We start from the raw sequence: 20976 nt of genomic DNA on the forward strand, positions 1-20976 counted from the left end.
CTTTAAAGCTGGTAATTCAACACACTCGTGTATCCGCTACACTCAGGTGAGAGTTTCGGAGCTATATCCCTTTCAGAGGTCCGGGTGAAACTCGACATTACACACAAAGCCCACGTCTCCGCTGCAGCCTCTCGTCCTCTGGCTTTTGTTCAGGAGAATTGACTGTCCTTTTGTTTGCCGTGGAGATGGATCGCAGCGCTGGCAGGCAGCGTTTGCTGGAATCTTACTCACCCGTGCAGCTTTCCAAACGTGCTTTCATAGCCTCTGTTTCACCGATCATTAATTACTCACCCCGGCACAGTGCAGGTCCCCCTTGGTTGCCAAGGCGACGGGCCCAGCCTGCAAAGGGTACCAAGGTTCCTGTGCTGTTGTTGTTGTTACAGTGATGTGTGTTGTGCTTCTGCTGGTGGTGTCGTCACAGTTCCCCAGACGCAGCTGACTGGACTGAATCTTCTTTTTCCATTATATAATATCATGGATTATTCATCTTGTATTGAAATTTTGGATTTTCTTATAGTTTGAGCTTCATATTGTCGATAGTAAAGATTTGTCTTGTGTGGTGTCAAATATTTCAGATGCAACAGTTCAGAAAACACCAAACGTGCTCTTTTATTTTTTAACCGGACATCAGTCAAGAGTTGAATTTACTGTCAAACCTCTTAACACTTGCTGACTGTTCTTTAAATTAACATCATGTCTCTGTTTCCCTTTCTCTCTCTCCATCAGGCCAGCCAACTCGGAGTTTACCGAGCGTTCGTGGACAACTACGAGCTGGCCGTGGAGACGGCGGAGAAGTGCTGCCAGGCGAACACACAGTTTGCAGAAATCTCCGAGGTAAGTAGGGGGGAGGGAGAATAACAGAGCAGCGGTGCCAAGCAGTGATAGTGACGTGTGTGTTTAATGAAAGCGATACCGTGAATGCGGGTGAAGGCATTAGACAGAAAGTTAACGGTTCGGTGTTGTTGCAAAGTTGTCGCTGTGATCTCTTGAGTTATGGGATCACTTTAGCACCGTGTTAAATCAGTCAGTCAGACACTTAACCCCTGCATACCAGCAAATTATCCAATCCACTTCTTCTCTCTTTGATGTATGAAGCAATGCTGTGTCTAATGTAGATAAAAGTAAAGTAAAGTTCACTTTAACATTCATCACCGGAGAATATTTGAGCCAAATTTACTCTAAAATGTTGTTTAAAAGTATTTGATAGTTGATAGCACACTCAGTTCATAAGAGAAACAGTGTTACCTAATCACACAAACACAGTGTTATATATATTATATAAGTATATAGGAACAGTTTCAGAGTCGTGTTGTATAGAGAGAGTCTCTAACGGCTCTTTTTACTCTGTACCTGATGTACTGTACTTTCAAAACGCTCTCCCATTATTCACCCACGCAGCTTTTATCATCTCACTGCATTTAAATTCGAATGCTCTGCTCAATATTTCTGCACAAACGTAGCCAGAGGCAATTTACTGTGTGTGTGTGTGTGTATGTGTGTGTGTGTGTGTGTGTGTGTGTGTGTGTGTGTGTGTGTGTGTGTGTGTGTGTGTGTGTGTGTGTTATTATTATTATTTATCTGCTACACATGCTTTTACATCCAGAAAATGGTACAACACTGAGGATGGTGGTTGGTATTTTCTGTCTCAGCTTCATACTCACGTCCGACCTGGAGAATATGAGCTCAGTATTGCATCAGTCAGTGTATTGGTACATACACAGACTGTAGACAAGCCGTGACGGCTTAATAAACTTATCTTTTCCTCAAACACAAGTCTGCAAGAGCTGCGGTGACTCGGAACAATTTCTTGTATCGTGGACAAACACTTATTCTCATGCCTCAAATCGAGTTTTGGATGCTGATATAACAAAACTGGCCCTGGTTTAAACTGATTATCGACCTTCTCACTGGTGTTGTATTCAACTGGGAAAACACAAACTGTATCTTCTATGAAAATGAGTTCAGATTCTTCCTTTTAGAAATATTTTTACAGCTGTAACTCCATGTGTGGAGCTTATTTGAACTATAAAATGCACATTAAAGTTGCAAATGTTCACCTCTTTATTAATTTAGCTCAGTGGGATAAAAATAAAATTCTGTTGTAGCAAGAGTGTGACGACCAAGTCTTTGGGCTCTTGTGCCGTTTCTCCCCCAACGTTTTCAAGCATGTGGCACATCTCTGATACATCATCCATCTTCGTCTATGTTTTATGAGGGCTACCGGTTAGCGTCGACGCTGGGGTCCACACACAGGATGGGGAATTCATCATGGACGCTTGTTAATGGTCTAAGTAATGATGCATGACTCTGAACCATCTGAGCAAGATGGTGGACGTGGGGGAAAGCTGCTGAGGATGGCGTAATTAGTTTAAAAGTGGGCGACCTCATAGCTCCAGCAAAGATAATAACCTGGCCGTGTTTTTGCATATTTTAACTGTACCGAACGGGTTTTAATGATGGTTTATAAAAAGGTTTTTTCTATCTCTTTTGTCTCCAAACAGAACCTGAAGGTGAGGAGCCCCAAAGACTGCAAGGACCAGACGGGCAAGAACTCTCTAGAGGGTCAGTCACTGTGTTAGGTTTTACTTCTGCCAACATTCAAATATCATGTAAAGTAAAATATGTATGTATATATAAATCTGTGATATAAAATGTTTTGTCTGATTTCTCTTCTTTCTATTCTACAGCTTTACTATATAAACCAGTGGACAGAGTAACACGTAGCACATTGGTACTTCATGTAAGTAAGAGGGCTCCTTTATATTGTTAGTCCATAAAACCCTGTTGTGTTTTATGATTTCTCTCAGAAATTGACCTTAGAAGGAATGACACAGGTTTCCATCTCCAAAAAATAGACATTACCCACCGAATAAATATAATTTCAATGCTGAATTTGATAAGAAACAGTCAGATTATAGACCAGAAATGGCTTTTTGTAAAGCCACCATGGGATGTGAGCATTTGTTTGTTCCAAGTTTCATGTGTTTCATGCAAAATAAAGACTCAACTTTATTTTTCCAAAGTCTTATTTTTGATTGTTCTACCTCCTGTGTGAACTTCTTGTTTCAGTCTCAGTTTTTTGTTTTAGTGAAGATGGAAAAACATCTGTCTTCATACTCTCCTTGGCCATTTATTGCTCCAACCCAGGGCTTAGTTTATTGCATTTATGAAAAAGTAATAACCTGTGTGTTCTGTTTTCAGACCTGACATCACAGGTCTGAAACCTCTTACAGCTCAGTGAGAGGGTGACCGAACCGTTTGTGCATCAAAGGACTTTAATGGAATAAAAAGGACAAACATGCTTGAATGACCAACAGTTTAATGTCCCATGCTGTAACTTTTTAGTTGCACATACATACACCCAGGCATGTGTGCTTTTAGCTTAATGTGCTTGCTTTTGAGAGTTAATACTTCTTCCTCACTCCTGTACTTGCAGGACTTACTCAAACACACGCCCACGAGCCACCCGGACCACGCTCTGCTGCAGGACGCTCTGCGCATCTCCCAGAACTTCTTGTCCAGCATCAACGAGGAGACGACGCCCCGGCGCCAGTCTATGACCGTCAAGAAGGGAGAGGTGAGATTTACAAAACAGAACAAGAACCACTTTGCAGGGGACATAATATGTGACTCTCCATAAAGAATTAGTTCCAGTTCTAGTTACTGAGAGACCTGATTGGAGAAATGTGCACTAGAGGTAAATTTGTGTTTTTTCCTGTTTTGGTTAATGGATGGTTTAAGTGTCTTATTACATAATTTGTTGCATCTTGAAAAGTGTTTATTTTATCTGTGGGCAGGACAGTTGTCTATCATCTCGGTAACATGCTACATAAAAAACATACAACCTTACATCACAAAAACCAAACTCTACAACTTTAATGAATTTGGTCTCACTGGCTATAAAGGAAACGGATAGGTTGTGGTTAGTCCACTAACCAGACGGTTGGCGGTTCAACGCCCAGCTTCTCCAGTCTGAATGCTTAATGCCTAAGAGCAAGACATTCTACCCCCAAATTGCCCCTGACCACTGTGCCAGGAATGTGTGAATTATTGGGCAGCTGTGGCTCAGGAGGTGGAGCGGGTCGTCCACCAACTAGAGGTTTCAATACCAGTCTCCCCCCATATTGCGTGCCAAAGTGTCCTTGGGCAAGATACTGAACCCGAGATTGCTCGGGCTGCACATAGATGCACCGTGTGTGTGTGTGTGTGAATGGCAAAACGTAAAAATGGCTAAATTCTAAATTAATGGGTGAATGTAACTAAAATGGTCGATAATCCCCAAAAAACTGCGATTTAAATCCAGTGTATTTACGAAAAGTCGAATATTACAATGCTCATCATAACATAAACAACAAAAAATATCCCCCCCGTGATTCTACAGACAGTTGATGCTTAGCATGTAGATCATATTGGTTCATATTGTTTCATCAGTTTAGGTCTCACTGAGCATGATGATGTCATGACCCCGCCCTCTAAAAAGACCTTGAAGTCACCGTGAGATGAGAGTGCGACGCGGGGGGGGGGGCCACCAATCTGCAGCCTAAAGCAGAGCCCATGCCCTTATATGGTTATACAAGGGTTGCGTAGTTGAGGGTGATTCTCTGTTTGCACTGCGTCTCTCTCGTGGCCCCCCCGTCGCTCCATCTCCCCGAGTGCAGACACACACACGCACACACACACCCCACCCCCCACTGTCTCTCTCACCCCCGGAGATGACTTGACGCACATGAGTGGATGCGTCTTGATTGATAGCTTGCGTGACACTGCCGTACATAATGCCTTGTAATGAGCCACCGGTCCGCTCTGACTGGCAGATTCCGTGTTAATTATTCATAAACGGAGGGCAGGAGCGAGCGAGCGTAAAGGCTCCGTCAGCTCCACCCTCTGCTCACCGGGGGGTCATTACCGCACCCATACACACACACACACACACACACACACACACACACACACACACACACACACACACACACACACACACACACACACACACACACAAAACACTACTCTCTGTTCCATTCACCCACTCTCTTTCTCTGGCTCTTGTTTGCCTTTGAACATGCACACACACACACACACACACACACACACACACACACACACACACACACACACACACAACTGTTCTTGTACTTCTATCTTAGCGAGGACACTCACAGGTATAATGCATTTGCCAGACCCTTACCCTGACCTCAACCATCAAGACTAAATGCGATCCCTAATTCTAACCCCAACCTAAACCTAATTCTAACCCTAACCCTAAAGCCAAGTCTTGAAAAATTGACAACCTGCCAAAATCTCCTCCATCCGTAACGGTCTATGCTCAAAATAGTCCTCACAAATATTTAAGTACAAGTACACACACACACACACACACACACATGCCTTCTATCCCCGCAGGCCCCACTTCCATCCCAGTCTGGCCAGACCTCCACACCAGTCATCAAATATTTATGATGGATACATGAAAGCAGCACATGGAAATCAATGGGGCTCATTATATCGTACCTCTCCATAGACAGGAGTGTATAATATGCCCCGGGTTTTTGTCTGCGTTTCACCAACTGAGCTGCAACATGTTAGACGCTTGAAAGGACAACAGTCATTACCTGGAGAAGAAGAGAAGCTCGTGTTGTGTATCCAACGGTGAGGAAGACGCTTAACGACACCTAGTAGAGCACATCGCTGTTTAAAAACCTATAATTACGCAAAACAATCAAGTAAAGTGAGATACCAGGTTTTACCATGTCAGCACCAATTCACTCTCCTAAGCTGCCGCTCCGCTTAAGCCTGATGTCTGTACACATCAGCATCAGAGCGGTGTTTGTCACTGAACTTTTTATCTGCCTAGATATCTGAAGAGCGACTCAGGCCTCTGATAATACTGATGGTTTAACTCTGTGTGATTTAAAATTTCAACACATATTTTATTAACTGCAGGATTTCAGTGAGCAAAATGACAAACATTTGAATGAAATATTATTCATTAATTTGGCTCTTCTGTGAATTATTGGTCGGCGGCATCCAGGGTTTGTAGAAATGTTTTAATATTTCTGAATCTCCTAACACGAGCTTGGTATTGAGTTTATTGAGAGTATTACGAGCTCATCTCCAAGAGTAGAATGGTGCTTGGTAGATCTCATACCTCCGCCAAGGCCCAACAGTCTGCTTATAAAACCACATTTAAATTCTCTGGATCCAGATTTGTTTGGGGGTGGGGGGGGGATCTGAACCAAATTGCTCACAGATATTCGTCCTCTAAATATGCCAGATTTTTTTTCATCATGATTCATTAATTATTCTCTGAGAAAATGATGAAAAAATGCTGTGATCCACACCGAATTTTAACTGGATCATCCCAGACACATAATGCATCCTCCTACTAAGTTTCATGAAAATTGGTTCTTTTTTTTTTGTGTAATCCTGCTTCAAATCAAAGGCTGATGAAAATAATAAAATAGATATAAAATAATAATAACAAAACGTGGGAAAAGTTTGAAGTTCAATGCTCTGCAGTAAGCAATGATCTTTTTCGATTATGCAATCGTTGCAGAAGAGGCAAAAACAATCTTATACGCTCATCCTCCATGTGAACACACAAGCATGTAACCTGTGGTGTGTTCAGTGGAGGCATGCAGGAGCTATGCAGCACAAGTGGCCCCCAGAGGCCCCCAGAGGCCCCCAGCCCCGCCAGATGATGGGAGGGGACAAACAGAAGCTGCCTAATATAAAAGCAAACGATGGCGCTGCCTAAATCTCAATTCACTGAGCCTTGTTTGCCTTTGGGATAGAAACGGTGCTGATGGGACTGTGTGTGTGTTTCAAGTATAAATCGCCTGCACCACTTTCATCCGTCTGCACGTCTTCCTTCCACTGTATCAGTACAAATCCCCACACACACACATACACAACAGCAAAACCCACAAGTGCAGAGATGCCCCTTCGAGCGTGCGTTCTAAATATAAACACGGATCTTTTGTAAATTCATGCCATTACTCGTGCACACGCTCTGAGCGAGGCTCCTGCAGGAGATGGTCAATATTTAATCTGCGCTCTGTGCTGTCAGAGCGCTCTGCCTCACGTCTCTCCTCTTCCACTCCGCTGCTGCTGATGTTCCGGTCAGCTGTTAGGAGAAATATAGAAAGTCACGTTTCCCCATAACTGGCTTTGCCACACTGTTATCTGATGCGCTGGTTTATTAAAGATGGCTTTTCCCCCGGAAGCCGAGCGAATCCGCTGCATAAGCACATTTTAAACTCGAAACTAGAAACAAGCATCAACTAGATTACATTAAGCCTGCATCCAAATATATAACAATGAAGCTGAAATAGAATTAGTAGAGTGCCTAACGTTCCCCTCAAATTAAAACACACCTTATAGCTCAGGCCACATTACATTTCTCAGCTACACGTTGGTGGTAGTTTCAGGTTTCCAAGTTTCATGGCAACCTAACATCCTTGGCAAAGGAAATTAGATAAGAACTAAACATATCTGTAGATATTCAGCACTTCACCACTATAATAAACCCATGTGAACAGAGCTTTTTGGTTTATTGAATAATTCCTCATAGATCCAAGATCTGCAGTTCAGCTTCTAATTCAATAAAGAACGCTCATAGAGTCTCGATTCTGGTTTAAACCTCTGCTCAGCATTTTCGTCTGAAGACCTGAACGTGCAGATAAAACAGATACTTCAGTCTCACTGTTTACTTGTGTCCTGTCTCGCTTCATCCCTCCTCACCATCCCCATTCACTCACACACAGTTAAGACGCCCGTAAATCCCTAATCTAGCTGTTATCCCTCCTGTTATCTTATCTCTTTATCGTGCGATCAATGGACGAGGGGATTACCCCCGGATGCTTGTGGGGCAGCGGGTCACTTCAAGCCCAGCCCGCTCACCTGAACGAGGAAAAACAAATCCAACATGGCTCCCAAAAGAGCATCATTCATTCTTGTACTGTCCCTCCCTTCAACTGATTCTGCTGACCCCCTCATTGTAATCTGCACGAGTCAGCGTGAGGTGCTTTCTCTGCAATAACCCGACCTAATCTACTGCTGTACTTTCTGTCCCATAATCCAATCAATGGACTGGTCCAGTCCGAGGATTTGCTGCTGACTCTGCATGATTATCACAGGAGATTTGGGCTTGTTGGAAAACAATGTAGATTCCGAGCGTAAGGTTCCAGATTCAAATCTTTGTTGTGGTATTTGCAGAGGAATGCTTTCTTTCTCTGTACTCGAAGATTAACTCCACATTACAATTTTTTTTAAAGTAGCTGCACTTTGCTCTGTGGCCAAAATGTTTGCTGCTGGCATTGAGAGTAACACCGGGTCACATGTACCAGGCCCTGGGGAGGGGGAGGGTCCAAAAGGCTCCTCTAACCTTTAATTAATCCCCAATCATTTGTAAAAGAAAATACATATTCCCTGTGTTGCTTTGGAGATCATCTTATCCCATGAACGAGTATGACACTACTGGGACCACAGCTAATGTATGGACTCAATAGAAGATTATACTACAAATAGAAGAAAGGAAGACATAATTAAACAAATATAATATGTATAAAAATCTAATGTGCATTCCAGGTCTGAATCTGTAACTTGATGATGAAGCCTGATGTGTGGAGGTTGACATTTTGGGGTTTTAAAGAAACTGGCCCAACTAGAAAGATGTAAACTTGACCATAATATGAAGATCACATGTTTTGTTGTACACTGATGGTGCAGTGGGGCTTTTAGCAGGCATGTATTACTTCATAGTATGTTGTAACTCCAGTATTCCTACAGTTTAATGTAGTAATATTATGCTAAAACACTAAGAGCAGCAGTTTGACTACTGCACAGTGAACATGCTATATATAGAGTGAAATGACATGAGAGCACGTGTCTCATGTCATTGAAGTCCTAAAACCTTGGTAATCGCCTGAATGATGAAGCTGTACTGGGGAAACTTAGCAGACGTGTTACTACACACCCTGGATCAGGACATTGCAGCAGCAGCAGGGCCAACACGCAAAAGAAGCAATGATTTGAACGCGTCTTTCAGTTTTCTTAAGTGGAATTTCATCATCTTGTGTGTGGACCGACAAATGATGCATCCCAGTTGCCACTAGTGACAAATACCAGACACACCGAGAGCAACTCATCTGGATGTTCTCCCATCACAAGATGCCATCGTTGCAGGTTTCATTATGTAGTTATGAATAATTAGATCCCCTCCCTTTGGAAATTAGATTCCTGTTAGATTTCATTTTGAAGATCAGAGTGCGATTGTAATCAGCTGTAGGCTCTTTGTGTGAGTCCATGAGGAGATGCCTCAACGACAGATCGGCGCACAGGAGCTGCGCTGGCGACGCGTCACGTGGTTTCGGTATCGACAGTAAGAAAACTGCACTATGACAACAATCCCACTGGGAGCATCTCTCTCTCTCTCTCTCTCTCTCCCTCTCCCTGGCTTCTTCTCTCTGTTTCCTTTCCTCTCTCTGACACATGATCTCTTTCATTGCCCCGTCTCCCTCACCGTCCCCTCGCCCTCTCCGTCGTGCACAAACACTGAGCGACACAGCAGGATCCTCTTCTTTCCCAGCAGATGTCCGGTCAGGTTTTGTAAGCACAGAGAGCTCTCCTGCAGTTTGCATCAGCTCCACTTCAGCGTGTTCTGCCAGTGACAGCATCTCTGTGTTTGTGAAGGGGGGGGGGGCTCCATGAGGAAAACAGGGACGTGATTGGCTCACAAACAACCACTGGTTGTATATACGAAGCCGAGGTGTCCTGTGGAGAAAAATAATGTAAAGTAGTTAAAAGTGCATTAAAAGTTTTTTTATTTGTTTTGCAGGGCGAGCAGAAGTAGATGGACTGTAAAATCCTACATGTCTGCGTTTTGTTAATGTTATAGCCCATTAGGTGTCGAGCCTCTTGTCTGGTAATGTTCACTCTTTAACGTTACAAGTCTGTAAAGTTAAACTTAAATTAAATTCATTGCCGTCTATTATATCTTTTATTCCAATAACTTGATTTGAAATTAAAACAAACTATAAGGTAAATTACCCTCAAATAAATGTGTGTAGAGTTAAAAAAAACTATTTAGTAGGATTTGTGCAAAACTAAGAATCAAAATAAGTGCTAAAATAGATTAAAATATTTGTATATAATGTCCTAACCTTCTCAGTGTGTGATACAAATACACGTCATTTTATTCCCACATTTTTACAGTCAAGTTCTCAGACTCCACAGTTTTATGGTCCTTAACACAAACAAAACCAATGTTGTGAGAATTTAGAACTGAACCGTTTATAATTGAGCTGTGGTTTGACATGTGACTCCTCCCTGTGCTTTTTAATACTGTACCGGATTCCTGCTTTGGCAAATTACATCACTGCCCCCTTTTGGCCACATTTAAAATTGCACACATGATTACATAGTCTGACGTCAGGTTCCAGAGATCACTCTTCCTCTCCCTCGACCCCCTCATTCATTCTTCTGTGAGCTGGAAATGAATGATTATGTCAGGATATGACAAAATATTTTCATCAGGTTATCGATGCTATTTAACGTTTAACACCACCCGACACCTTTTTTTTCCGTAATAATTTGGTTGTTATTCAATAAATAGAAGTAGGTTGCACATGAGCTTTGTCACCAACGATTTAGTGGAGCGGACGTTTTTTGATGAAGCTAAACCTTCTCTCCCTCCTTGCTGTTCTCCGCCTTGTTCTCCTCCAGATTTCACTCTGTTAGAACAGGGTTGGGGACTGTGGAGGAGAGGAGGAGGAGAGGAGGAGGAGGAGAGGAGGAGGAGGGATAAAGCTTGTGGATGCAGCCGCAACACAAAGGCTCTGAAAACTAACTGTGTCCTGTCCACAGAATAAAGCAGATTGCCGACTGTGACTCACAAAAATGCTTCGTCACTAACATTATAGCTTGTTTTCCCCATTTTAGCGACCTGCGTCTTTTAATATTAATGTTTGACCTTTATTTGTATGTTTCTTTTTCCTCTGCTGTTGTGATATTAGCACCAAAACCTCAGTGTTCCTGACCCGGCACATTGTGTTTGTGTGTCTTCCCCACAGAACAGGCAGCTGCTGAGGGACAGTTTCATGGTGGAGTTGGTGGAAGGAGCCAGGAAGCTGCGACACGTCTTCCTCTTCACGGATCTGCTGCTCTGCGCCAAACTGAAAAAACAGATCGGAGGGTAAGAAACGAGACAGTGAAATCCAACAAATACATTGATTGTGGTCGTGGTGAGGCATCGGAAAAATGTGACTGCATATCTTAAATCTTATATCATAACAAAAACCTTTGGATTTTTCGGGAATTATTACATTTCCTAAATCTAATAAAAACTACTTTAACAACTGAATAAATAAATCTGAATACCACCGACATGATTTCATTATCTCATAAAAAGAAGATTTTCCTTAAGGTCCTCAATTGATGTTTTTATGATAAATAATCATTTAACGAGGTTAAATGTCTCTCTGGCATTGTTGCCCACAATTAGGCCATTTATCCCTTTACACTATCTCCTTCATCCCCCAGACTCGTCATCGTTTTAATCCCTATTTATCAATCTACTCCTCCTTTTATACCTGCTTTATATCCCTCTCTCTTTTTATTTACTCGTCTCTCCTCACACATCCCCTCTCATTTTCCCCATCTCCTCTTGCCGCTGCAGAAAAAGTCAGCAGTACGACAGTAAGTGGTACATCCCCCTGACTGAACTGACCTTCCAGGGTCCAGAGGAGACCGAACCACTCACCATCCCCCAGGTCCCCGATGAGGAGCTCGATGCCATGAAGGTCAAGATCTCACACCTCCGCAGTGAGATTCAGAGAGAGAAGGTAAAGTGGATACACAGCGAGACAGCGGAGGGTGTTCGAATAGCGTTTTTCAATGAAAGCTGTTCAGGAATGAAGAAAAAAGATAACAGTGCAGCATAAATTGAAACACAATAATTGTTGGTTTATCAGTGGTTGGTTTCTAGGTTTTCTGCATAAATGTATGTATGAACAATTTTCTCCTGTGTGATTGCAGAGAGCCAACAAGGGTTCAAAGGTCATCGACCGGCTGAGGAAGAAGTTGTCCGAACAGGAGTCTCTTCTCCTGCTAACATCTCCGAGCATGCCGATCCGCGTCTACAACAAGAACGGAAAGGTGATGACGCTCTGTCTTAAACTGAATGTTCTGTTCGTCTCATTTTCTGTCATATTCCCTCGTTAATCATCCAAAACATTAATTCTCCTTGTCAAATCTTCCTGAACGAGAATATATAACCACAGATTTCAAATTTTGACTTTATGTATTTGTCAAAAATAAAACGTGTGCTTTTTAATGTTCCAACCTGTTTCTCCCCAGACTATTAGCCGTTGAAATAGCAGTCTTTGTCTGTGTGTGTTTATATTTCAGGGTTACAGTTTCCTGATTTCATCTGACTACGAACGTGCCGAGTGGAAGGAGATAATCAAAGAGCAGCAGAAGAAATGTACGTGTCCCAGAAATGTCACGTTGAAACATTGTTCAATTCAAACCAGGATATTTTATTTATTTATTTTGTCTTCATGAAAAAATATCCTGGGCACTTGATACTTTTTACTACTCTAGATACAAGAGAAAACTTCTAATCAAAGAACCTTGAAATAGACAACAATGTTTTGGCCTTTAGGAAAAACACAGTGAAAACCAACAGTTTCTCTTTGTGATATATATATATATATATATAATCTCATTTATATTCTAAAATCCTTGTCTTTTCTTAAGGTTTTAAAACATCCTCCTTGACGTCCATGGAGTTACAAATGTTGACCAACTCCTGTGTCAAGCTACAGACCGTTCACCACATTCCACTCAGCATCAATAAAGAAGGTACATTACTAATGTTTGTATTTCACAATTGTTTTCACACGTAAATACTGTTTTCCTAGTTAAATCTTTTTCTTTTTGTCTTCGTAAATAAGTCATAAATGGTGTTTAGTGTTTTCCATCTCTGTTGTAAGTGATGCAGATGAGGATGAAAAGTACAAAGAGATTTAAGTCAAAATCAGATTCTGCTGCAAAACAAACAAGAGATCTGCATGTTTTTCTAATCCCCCCTCACTGTCATTTTCTCTCTCTCTCTCTCTCTCTCTCTCTCTCTCTCTCTCTCTCTCTCTCTCTCCCTCTCTCTCTCTCTCTCTCTCTGTGTCTGTGCTCGCTGACTGTTTTTCCAGAGGATGAATCCTCCGGCCTCTGCGGGTTCCTGAATGTAATCGTCCACTCTGCCTCCGGCCTCAAACAGAGCTTAAGTGAGTCACTCACCTTTAGCCTTGATGTGAACAACAGAAAATAATCATCAGAGGCTAAATGAGTTCCTGTAGAGAACTCAGCTTTAATGTGGAAAATAATGATGAGCAGTTTTTCTTTGTCCCATAAAATTTTATTTCATTTTAGGTTCAACTCTAAAGAATCATGATGTGAACGACTGGAAAACTTGTAGGAATTTACATTATTAGAATGTCTTATGCTGCTGGTGCATGAACATTAGCTTGTGGATACCGGACAGGTCGGGAACTGACGGGCTGGGCCAGGTTCAGATCCAAATTTTGAAATGATATTCGGGTTCAGGTTGGGTTCAATCACATTGGTTGGGGTGTCTTCTTGATTTTTTTTACACTACATGGATTAGAACACAAAAAACTGGATGCCTGTTGGGTTCAATCACATTGTCTGGACCATCTGCATGATTTCCCCACTACACCGGGCTTTAGTCGGGTTTATACACAAAAAAAGAGGATTCTTTTCGGTTTTGGGTTGGACTCTGGTTAGTTTTCTCTCTGTGCTCGGTCAGGTTCAGACATAAAATGGTGGCCCAGGCCAAACTCTTCGGCCTGTTCAGTTACAGCAGTGATTTACAGTACGTCTGATACATTTTAAATACTTTCTTCTCTGTCAGATCTCTACTGCACATTGGAGGTGGATTCCTTTGGCTTCTTTGCAAGTAAAGCCAAGACGAGAGTGTATCGATACACCACTGAACCCAAATGGAACGAGGTAAGAGACTGCGACTCTATAATTTTTCCAGTTGGATCTAGACTGGGACTCAGTAGAGCGCAAACCTCCACTAAGGCCCAACAGTCCTCTTAAACTCAATCAAGCTGCACCAAAGTTCAAACACTCCTAGATATCAGAATTTTGTGATAACTTTGAAAAACGCCCTTTCTCACAATGTTAAAGTAAGTTAAAAAGATTTATTCGATCTCCACCAAAATTGAATCGGTTAGAAAAGGTTTTTTTGTATAATATTGCTAAGAGACAGACAGACAGACAGACAGGGGGAAAACATAATGTCCTCGGCGGAGGTAATAAGAAGCTTCTGGCAGAGTCCTGGTGCAGATGATGCTGCCTCTCATGTATCTGACATCTTGTACTGTAAATCAATTAGCTGTCCATCCAAAGATGTCTAACAGAACGCACATGGAGCATCTGCAGCCCCTGAAAACACACACACACACACACACACACACACACACACACACACACACACACACACACACACACACACACACACACACACACACACACACACACACGCACACACGCGCGTCCACATACGTATACTGATGACACAGCTGGACGTGGAAGGCTGGCAGGGCAGAGGAAGAGGAGCTCTGAGACACAATCAGCGGACGGGTTCATTGGCAGCACAGCTCGTTTTCCATCATGACCCCGAAGACTCTGCGAGGATTTTGTTCAGCGAAGTGGAAATAATATCAGCTAATGAGGAGCTGCTGGTGATGACTCACATCTGTCCACATGCTAAGTGAACCAACACAGTGTGGGCCCGAGAACAATGTGCAAACCATATGCGGAGCGCTCCCTTACATAATTACAGGGAATGTTGGTCAGCTGTGCTTTGCGGTGGCATGTCGGCATTCAAATAAAGGGGAGACGCTGCTTTTTTTTTTCCTCGGGGGTATAATCTCAGCCTGTCATTATCTTTGCCGTTCTTGTTATTCCTGTTTCTGCGCTTGTCATTTTATTGCAGAATAACGTCCTCACCGCTCGTTGTTGTTGTTTTTCTCCTCCTCCTCCTCTTCTTCTTCCTCCCGACAGGAGTTTGAGATTGACCTGGAGGGCTCTCAGACCCTGAGGCTGCTCTGCTACGAGAAGTGCTACAACAAGACCAAGCAGAACAAAGAGGATGGAGAGAGCTCAGACCGCATCATGGGGAAAGGACAGATCCCGGTATGACATTACGTCACTCTCTCTTCCCCCCCCCCACACCATCTTCCATTCAGCAGACGCATTATGATTTATCACAAATCTGCAGTTATGTCACCATCTCTGCCACAAAGCATAAAATCCATATTATTGCTCGGTGAGCCGTGTGGCAATTGGCCGATTAGATTCATTACCCAAATGAGTAATGGACAGCGAGGGGTTGGTTAAATGGAGACAAGTCTGTGGGTTTAATCTGAACGTTGAGAAGTGATCATGTGCGACTCTGCTCAGTTAAGATTTACGCACTGAGGTGAGGGAGCGTGCAGCGTTTCTGATAGAGTGACACAAATCGTTACTTTTCATGTCCCCGATCTGTCATTTTGCTGCCAGGGTTTTGGTGTTTAAAACGTTCATCAGGGTTAGTGATTAAATGCCGTGCTGCACAGGTGGACATTAAATCATTATTGTCAGATTATCTGTCCATTAGAATTAAAAATATCTAGTAATAGACCCTGAAAAAACTAACTGCACTGTATTTAAAAAGTGTTTTTAAGGTCTTATCGCATTTTACGGTACAAGCATTCCATCCCACACCATTCGCTGTCAGTGGAAACGTCAGGGGTTCGCTATCGTACCCAAAGTCACTTGGGAATGCAGACTGGAGGTGCCGGGGATCGAACCACTGACCTCCTGAGCAACAGCCGCCCCCAAAAAAACAACTCAGACACTGTCGGGTCCATGAATTTGACAGGGTGGATAGTTGCAGGTTGATAGCATGTGATTAGGTTCCTAACATGACGCCAGCCTGCAGGATAACGCCTGTGTCACTCAGCACAAAAGACAGATACAGCAGAGAGAGACAAAAAGATTCAGCAGGAAACACGGCAACTCTGCTTTGATCCCGCGCCACTGAAAACATCCTTCTCTTACTCCTCCACCCACAGCAGAGCACGGGTGTGTGTTTCCATGCGTGTGTGGGTGTCCACTCGTGTTGATTTGCTGTAATCTCCTTTGCTGCACACACTTTTAGAAAATGCTCTCGTCTGCACCTTTTTTATATGAGTTTAAATGAATTACTCATATAAAACAATAGTGTGACATTATCTACCTGATGTCTCATAATGCACACACACTAAATTCAGTTCTAATTGTCGACTACATCTTCACACGGCTCCTCTTTGCTTAGCGAACCCTGAGTAACGGTCACATGCTCCACCTAGTGGTTCCTTTGTTTATCCCCCCTCTACAGACGGATGATGTCATTCTAAACCAAGCACCCAGAGCGGTGAGAAAGTTGCTCAGCAGGATTGTCACAAATCTGGGGCGAGAAGCAGCCACTCCTTCTCTTTAGCACAAGCCGCAGTGGCTGTTAAATCCCACGTTTCACCAATAAGCCCCGTGAATTTAAAGCATGAGGATAATCTGATATTTGCTTGGAGTTAAATTCTCCAGTTGAATCTGAAATTATTTTAGCAGATTATTGTTTTTGTTTCTTTTTTTCCCTCATTCGTCCTCCTGGTCCTTTTGTTTCTTATTCTTCTCTCCATCTCAACAAGCTTTTGTCTTTTCTCATCTTTTCACACATAAACTGTCCCTGCTCATGCGTTTTGTCTTAATTTCAGCCTTCGGGCTTCAGTTTTCACAGATATGTTTAGATATTTATTTTTTCACGTTGTTGAAAAGCAAACAGCTCTCTGAACCTCCCGACCGCTCCAGCACCGGAGAAGACATAACAATATCTGTCAGCCAAAAACTTGAGCTTTTTTTAAACATTTTTTATCAGGAAGCAAGAGGGGATCGTTTGGCTTTGCTGTTTTTTTTTTTGGTGGAATGTAATTCTTTTGTAGATAAAACGGCTCAAACCAAACAGCGAAAGATTCAATTATGATAAACACAATCCAGCTTTGCACGCAACCAGATGGGGCTTAGCCTCGGTAAACATACAACATACAGTGTTGTGTGTCTGTGTGTGTTTGTTTGCGTGCTCTGTCGATTTGAGTGTGAATTTAGTCTCTTTCAATAAATGATAGTTATTAAATCGTGTTTCTAAAAAACACAGTTAAGAGACAGGAAGTGGCTCCACAGTAAAATCACCTTTGAAAACATTCCACTACAATAGAGGAAAGACTTGTCCTGTTGATGCAGTCGTAACTTAATGCTCCGCTGTGTTGACACAACCGAGGCTGTACAGAAATAGGGCGAGGGGTAGGAGAAGATAAGTTCACTTAACAAAGAAAACAAACAGTAAGAATTCACGTAGCTGGGGGGGTCGATGAGAAAACGGTGAGATGTGTCCTTAAGAGGTCAAGTAAAATTTATTTGAAGCTAAAAATGTATTTTTACGATTTAGATTTCTACCAAAATAAAACTAGAATGGCACATATATTCCCCTTGTGGTTGTTTTGGGGATTAATTTTCATGAAGATCCGTGAATTACTCTCTGAGAAATCAATGAAACTGTTAAAAACAGTGTGGGGGAAACAATCCTGGACCTGCCCCCTGATACAGATCCACACCAAATGTGTGATGGGTCCTTCCTTGACCTTCACCACATCCTTCCTGTTAATCCGTTCTGTAGATTTTGTGTAACCCTGCTGACTAACTATCATCCCTCATGATGGCGATGATGATCAACACTCTGATTCCCCAGGTTGAGGTTATAGATAATTTGAAATGTCAAAAACATTCAAAACAACTTTCAAAGGATGACTAGATTGGATCAACTGACCTTTATCTCGGCATGTATGCGTCATTGTGTGGTTGTAATGAAATGTGTTCACACTGATGTTCAAATGAAATAACGTATATTCTCCCCTTGTGTTCCCTCCACTAAGCTGGACCCTCAGGCTCTCCAAGGCAAAGACTGGCAGAGAACAGTTATTCCCATGAACGGGGTGAGTCCGTCACCTTCTGATTTCCTGTCCTTCCTCTCCTCGCTGTTCAGCAGTAGTCAAATCCGAGAATCATCTGCCGTCTCAAAACACTTGTATTAGGCATCGCTGCTGCTGCAGAGAGAGATTGTAAACTCTTTCCAGGATGTGGTTTAGCAGTTGATTTGTCTGTTAAGTCTACACCTGGTTTTAACATGTGAGGATTTCCTCCAGATGATTGAAATCTGTAGCAGATGGAACTCCAGGCCCTCTCACTCTGTAAACCTGTTTTAGCTCAAAGCCCCTTTTTCCTATTTCAGATCGAGGTGAAACTCTCCATAAAGTTCACCAGCCGAGAGTTCAGCCTGAAGAGGATGCCCTCGCGGAAACCAATGGGTGTGTTTGGAGTCAAGATCTCCACGGTGACCAAGTGAGTTGAGATTAAAACACACGGAAGCCAGTGACGTTCCTCAGGGCTCGATTTTAGGCCCTCCTGTTTTTGCATTTGTGGTTATCTTTTTTGTATATTTCCTCCACATTATCTACATCATCTTCTGCCATAGACCATTAGTTAACAAGACAAGAATCAACAGCCAAGAGGCTAACAGGCTCAAAGTGGCAATGTTTATAGACATTTCGCACAGAACCACAAATATCACACCTACTTGGCGATAAACATGAATCTAAGTGTTTTTTATAGTGTTTGCATGTTGTTGTAAACAATTGTGTTTCTTTCTGTCTCATAGACGAGAGCGCTCCAAGGTGCCCTACATTGTCCGGCAGTGCCTAGAGGAGATTGAAAGGAGGGGTATGGAGGAGGTGGGCATCTACAGAGTGTCGGGGGTGGCCACTGATATTCAGGCCCTGAAGACGGCCTTCGATACCAGTGAGTAGAGCCTTCGTCTAAATACAGTTTGCACAGGTTTATTCAAAGAACGCTTTTGAATTGAAATTGGTTTTGTTACATTTGTAGCGCTGCCATTTATGGAATAAAACAAAAAAACTAAACATGATATTTGATAGACTCGTTTTAAGAGCTTCAAACCTTCATTTTTTATACGTTTTTATAAATGTACAATATCCACAATGCATTTGCAAACATTGTGACTGTCTTTACTGTAACTGCCACGCGTTTCTAGGGAAGAGAAAGCTGAGAGGATATATTGATCATCGCTGCCAGGATCTCTCTCTCTAATCTTTCTCTCTGTGTTGATCAGGCGATCAGTATCACAGCTCTGTGAGTTTGTGAAGATGAGGCGTTTCCTCTGGTGTGCGATGATTAACAAAGACCAACTTGTTTATGAACTCACATTTGCATTGAGTGCGGGTGTTTTTACTAACGAACGTACAGCACCTTTTGTGAAGTGGGTGAAGTTTGACAGTTTTTTTGCGGCATGGTGACTGCCTGCTTGTGCCGTGGAGTTTCCCTGCCTTGAATTCTTCCTCTGTCGTTCTCGTCCTCACGTTTTTTGTCGTCTCCTGCAGATAATAAAGACGTGTCAGTGATGATGAGCGAGATGGACGTCAACGCCATCGCCGGGACCTTGAAGCTGTACTTCAGAGAGCTCCCGGAGCCTCTTTTCACTGATGACCTCTATCCCAACTTCGCAGGTGGCATCAGTGAGTCCCCAAGTTATTGACACAATCGAAACCCCTCACCGCTTATTATCAGTTAATAAAGTAATTACTGGAGGAGTTACTGACCCTACAGCAGCAGCTACATCTTCTAAATGTCATCTACAGGATAAATAAAAGTGTATTTCTTTTCTTTCAGCTCTGTCTGATAGTGTTGCCAAAGAGAGCTGCATGTTGAACCTACTGCTGTCGCTGCCAGAGCCCAACCTGGTCACATTCCTATTCCTTTTGGATCACCTGAAGAGGTATACGACCAAACACACAACATGCTTCTGTAATATGTACAAATAAATATGTTCTCCACAAAATGTCACTACGCCAAATCGTGACATGTTGAGATTCCTGAAAGATTTTAATTCAAATATTTTTTCTCCCAGTGATAAATTGTAAATAATATGTTCAGCGTTCTCTCTGATGCTGCTCTAATTGTATTCAAGCAAATGCAGTCACTATTGTGGGATGCTGCAACTGTAAAATGTCCTCTGGTTGCCATGGTGACTTTCTACAACAAGAGGCTCAAACGTTATGTGAGCACAAACAATACGTACAAAGTGCATCCGTTTAGAAGCTTTACAGGAGTATGTGCCGGATGGTAAAAGGTTACAGCTCGATAATAAAGAAGATTTCCATTTTAAATATGTACTGGAACAAGCAGGAGATTCAGACATTTAAGGTCACAAGAAGGAAATATTTGATCATTTACTGTTATATTTGAAATCATGAAAATTGTCCATCACTATGTCCCAGAGTCAGTTTTTTTATTTTTGTCCAACTAATAGTTCAATATAGAAATAGATTAAATAAAGTTAAATAAAGCAAAGAATTGCAGCAGATCCTCATATTGGAGAAGCTCTGAGTAGCACATGTTCATTTTTGATTTATAGATCAATTAAATGATTAATTAATAAAAACATTGTTTTATTTTCTGTCCTCGGACAATCGATTTCACCACGAGCAGATAAATAAACTGTCCTTTTCTATCCCAGCAATCCACTTCTGCAGGAAGTTACATCTTTTAGCATCTCTGACATCCTCATACACACTGAACACACAGCTCCATCACTGATTAACTCCTCTGTCTTCCTCTTCCCCTCAGGGTGGCAGAGAAGGAATGCGTCAACAAGATGTCGCTCCACAACCTGGCGACGGTGTTCGGGCCGACCTTGCTGAGGCCTTCTGAGAAGGACAGCAAGATCCCAGCGAACCCCACGCAGCCCATCAGCATGGGGGACAGCTGGTCGCTGGAAGTCATGGCACAGGTGACGCTCGCGGATCT

General features: G+C 42.5%; 1 protein-coding gene across 2 annotated transcripts in view; it reads left to right on the forward strand.

Moving 5' to 3' along the window:
- The window catches only part of bcr (BCR activator of RhoGEF and GTPase), an 81006-nt gene that overhangs the window by 55958 nt on the left and 4072 nt on the right, over nt 1–20976 (forward strand). The window contains exons 5-23 of one of the 2 annotated variants that reach the window (XM_035184248.2): nt 727–834; nt 2502–2562; nt 2688–2740; nt 3437–3577; nt 11070–11191; nt 11675–11840; nt 12034–12153; nt 12406–12481; nt 12757–12861; nt 13206–13280; nt 13426–13467; nt 13928–14025; nt 15088–15219; nt 18030–18089; nt 18386–18495; nt 18812–18951; nt 19551–19685; nt 19840–19945; nt 20797–20959. In XM_035184248.2, coding sequence (XP_035040139.2) covers nt 727–834; nt 2502–2562; nt 2688–2740; nt 3437–3577; nt 11070–11191; nt 11675–11840; nt 12034–12153; nt 12406–12481; nt 12757–12861; nt 13206–13280; nt 13426–13467; nt 13928–14025; nt 15088–15219; nt 18030–18089; nt 18386–18495; nt 18812–18951; nt 19551–19685; nt 19840–19945; nt 20797–20959 — 2013 coding nt within the window. The remainder of the gene's footprint in view (nt 1–726; nt 835–2501; nt 2563–2687; nt 2741–3436; nt 3578–11069; nt 11192–11674; nt 11841–12033; nt 12154–12405; nt 12482–12756; nt 12862–13205; nt 13281–13425; nt 13468–13927; nt 14026–15087; nt 15220–18029; nt 18090–18385; nt 18496–18811; nt 18952–19550; nt 19686–19839; nt 19946–20796; nt 20960–20976) is intronic. The other variant, XM_047344462.1, reaches the window with a different exon arrangement.

Source organism: Hippoglossus stenolepis, chromosome 18, assembly GCF_022539355.2.
Source record: "Hippoglossus stenolepis isolate QCI-W04-F060 chromosome 18, HSTE1.2, whole genome shotgun sequence".
Lineage (NCBI taxonomy): Eukaryota > Metazoa > Chordata > Actinopteri > Pleuronectiformes > Pleuronectidae > Hippoglossus > Hippoglossus stenolepis.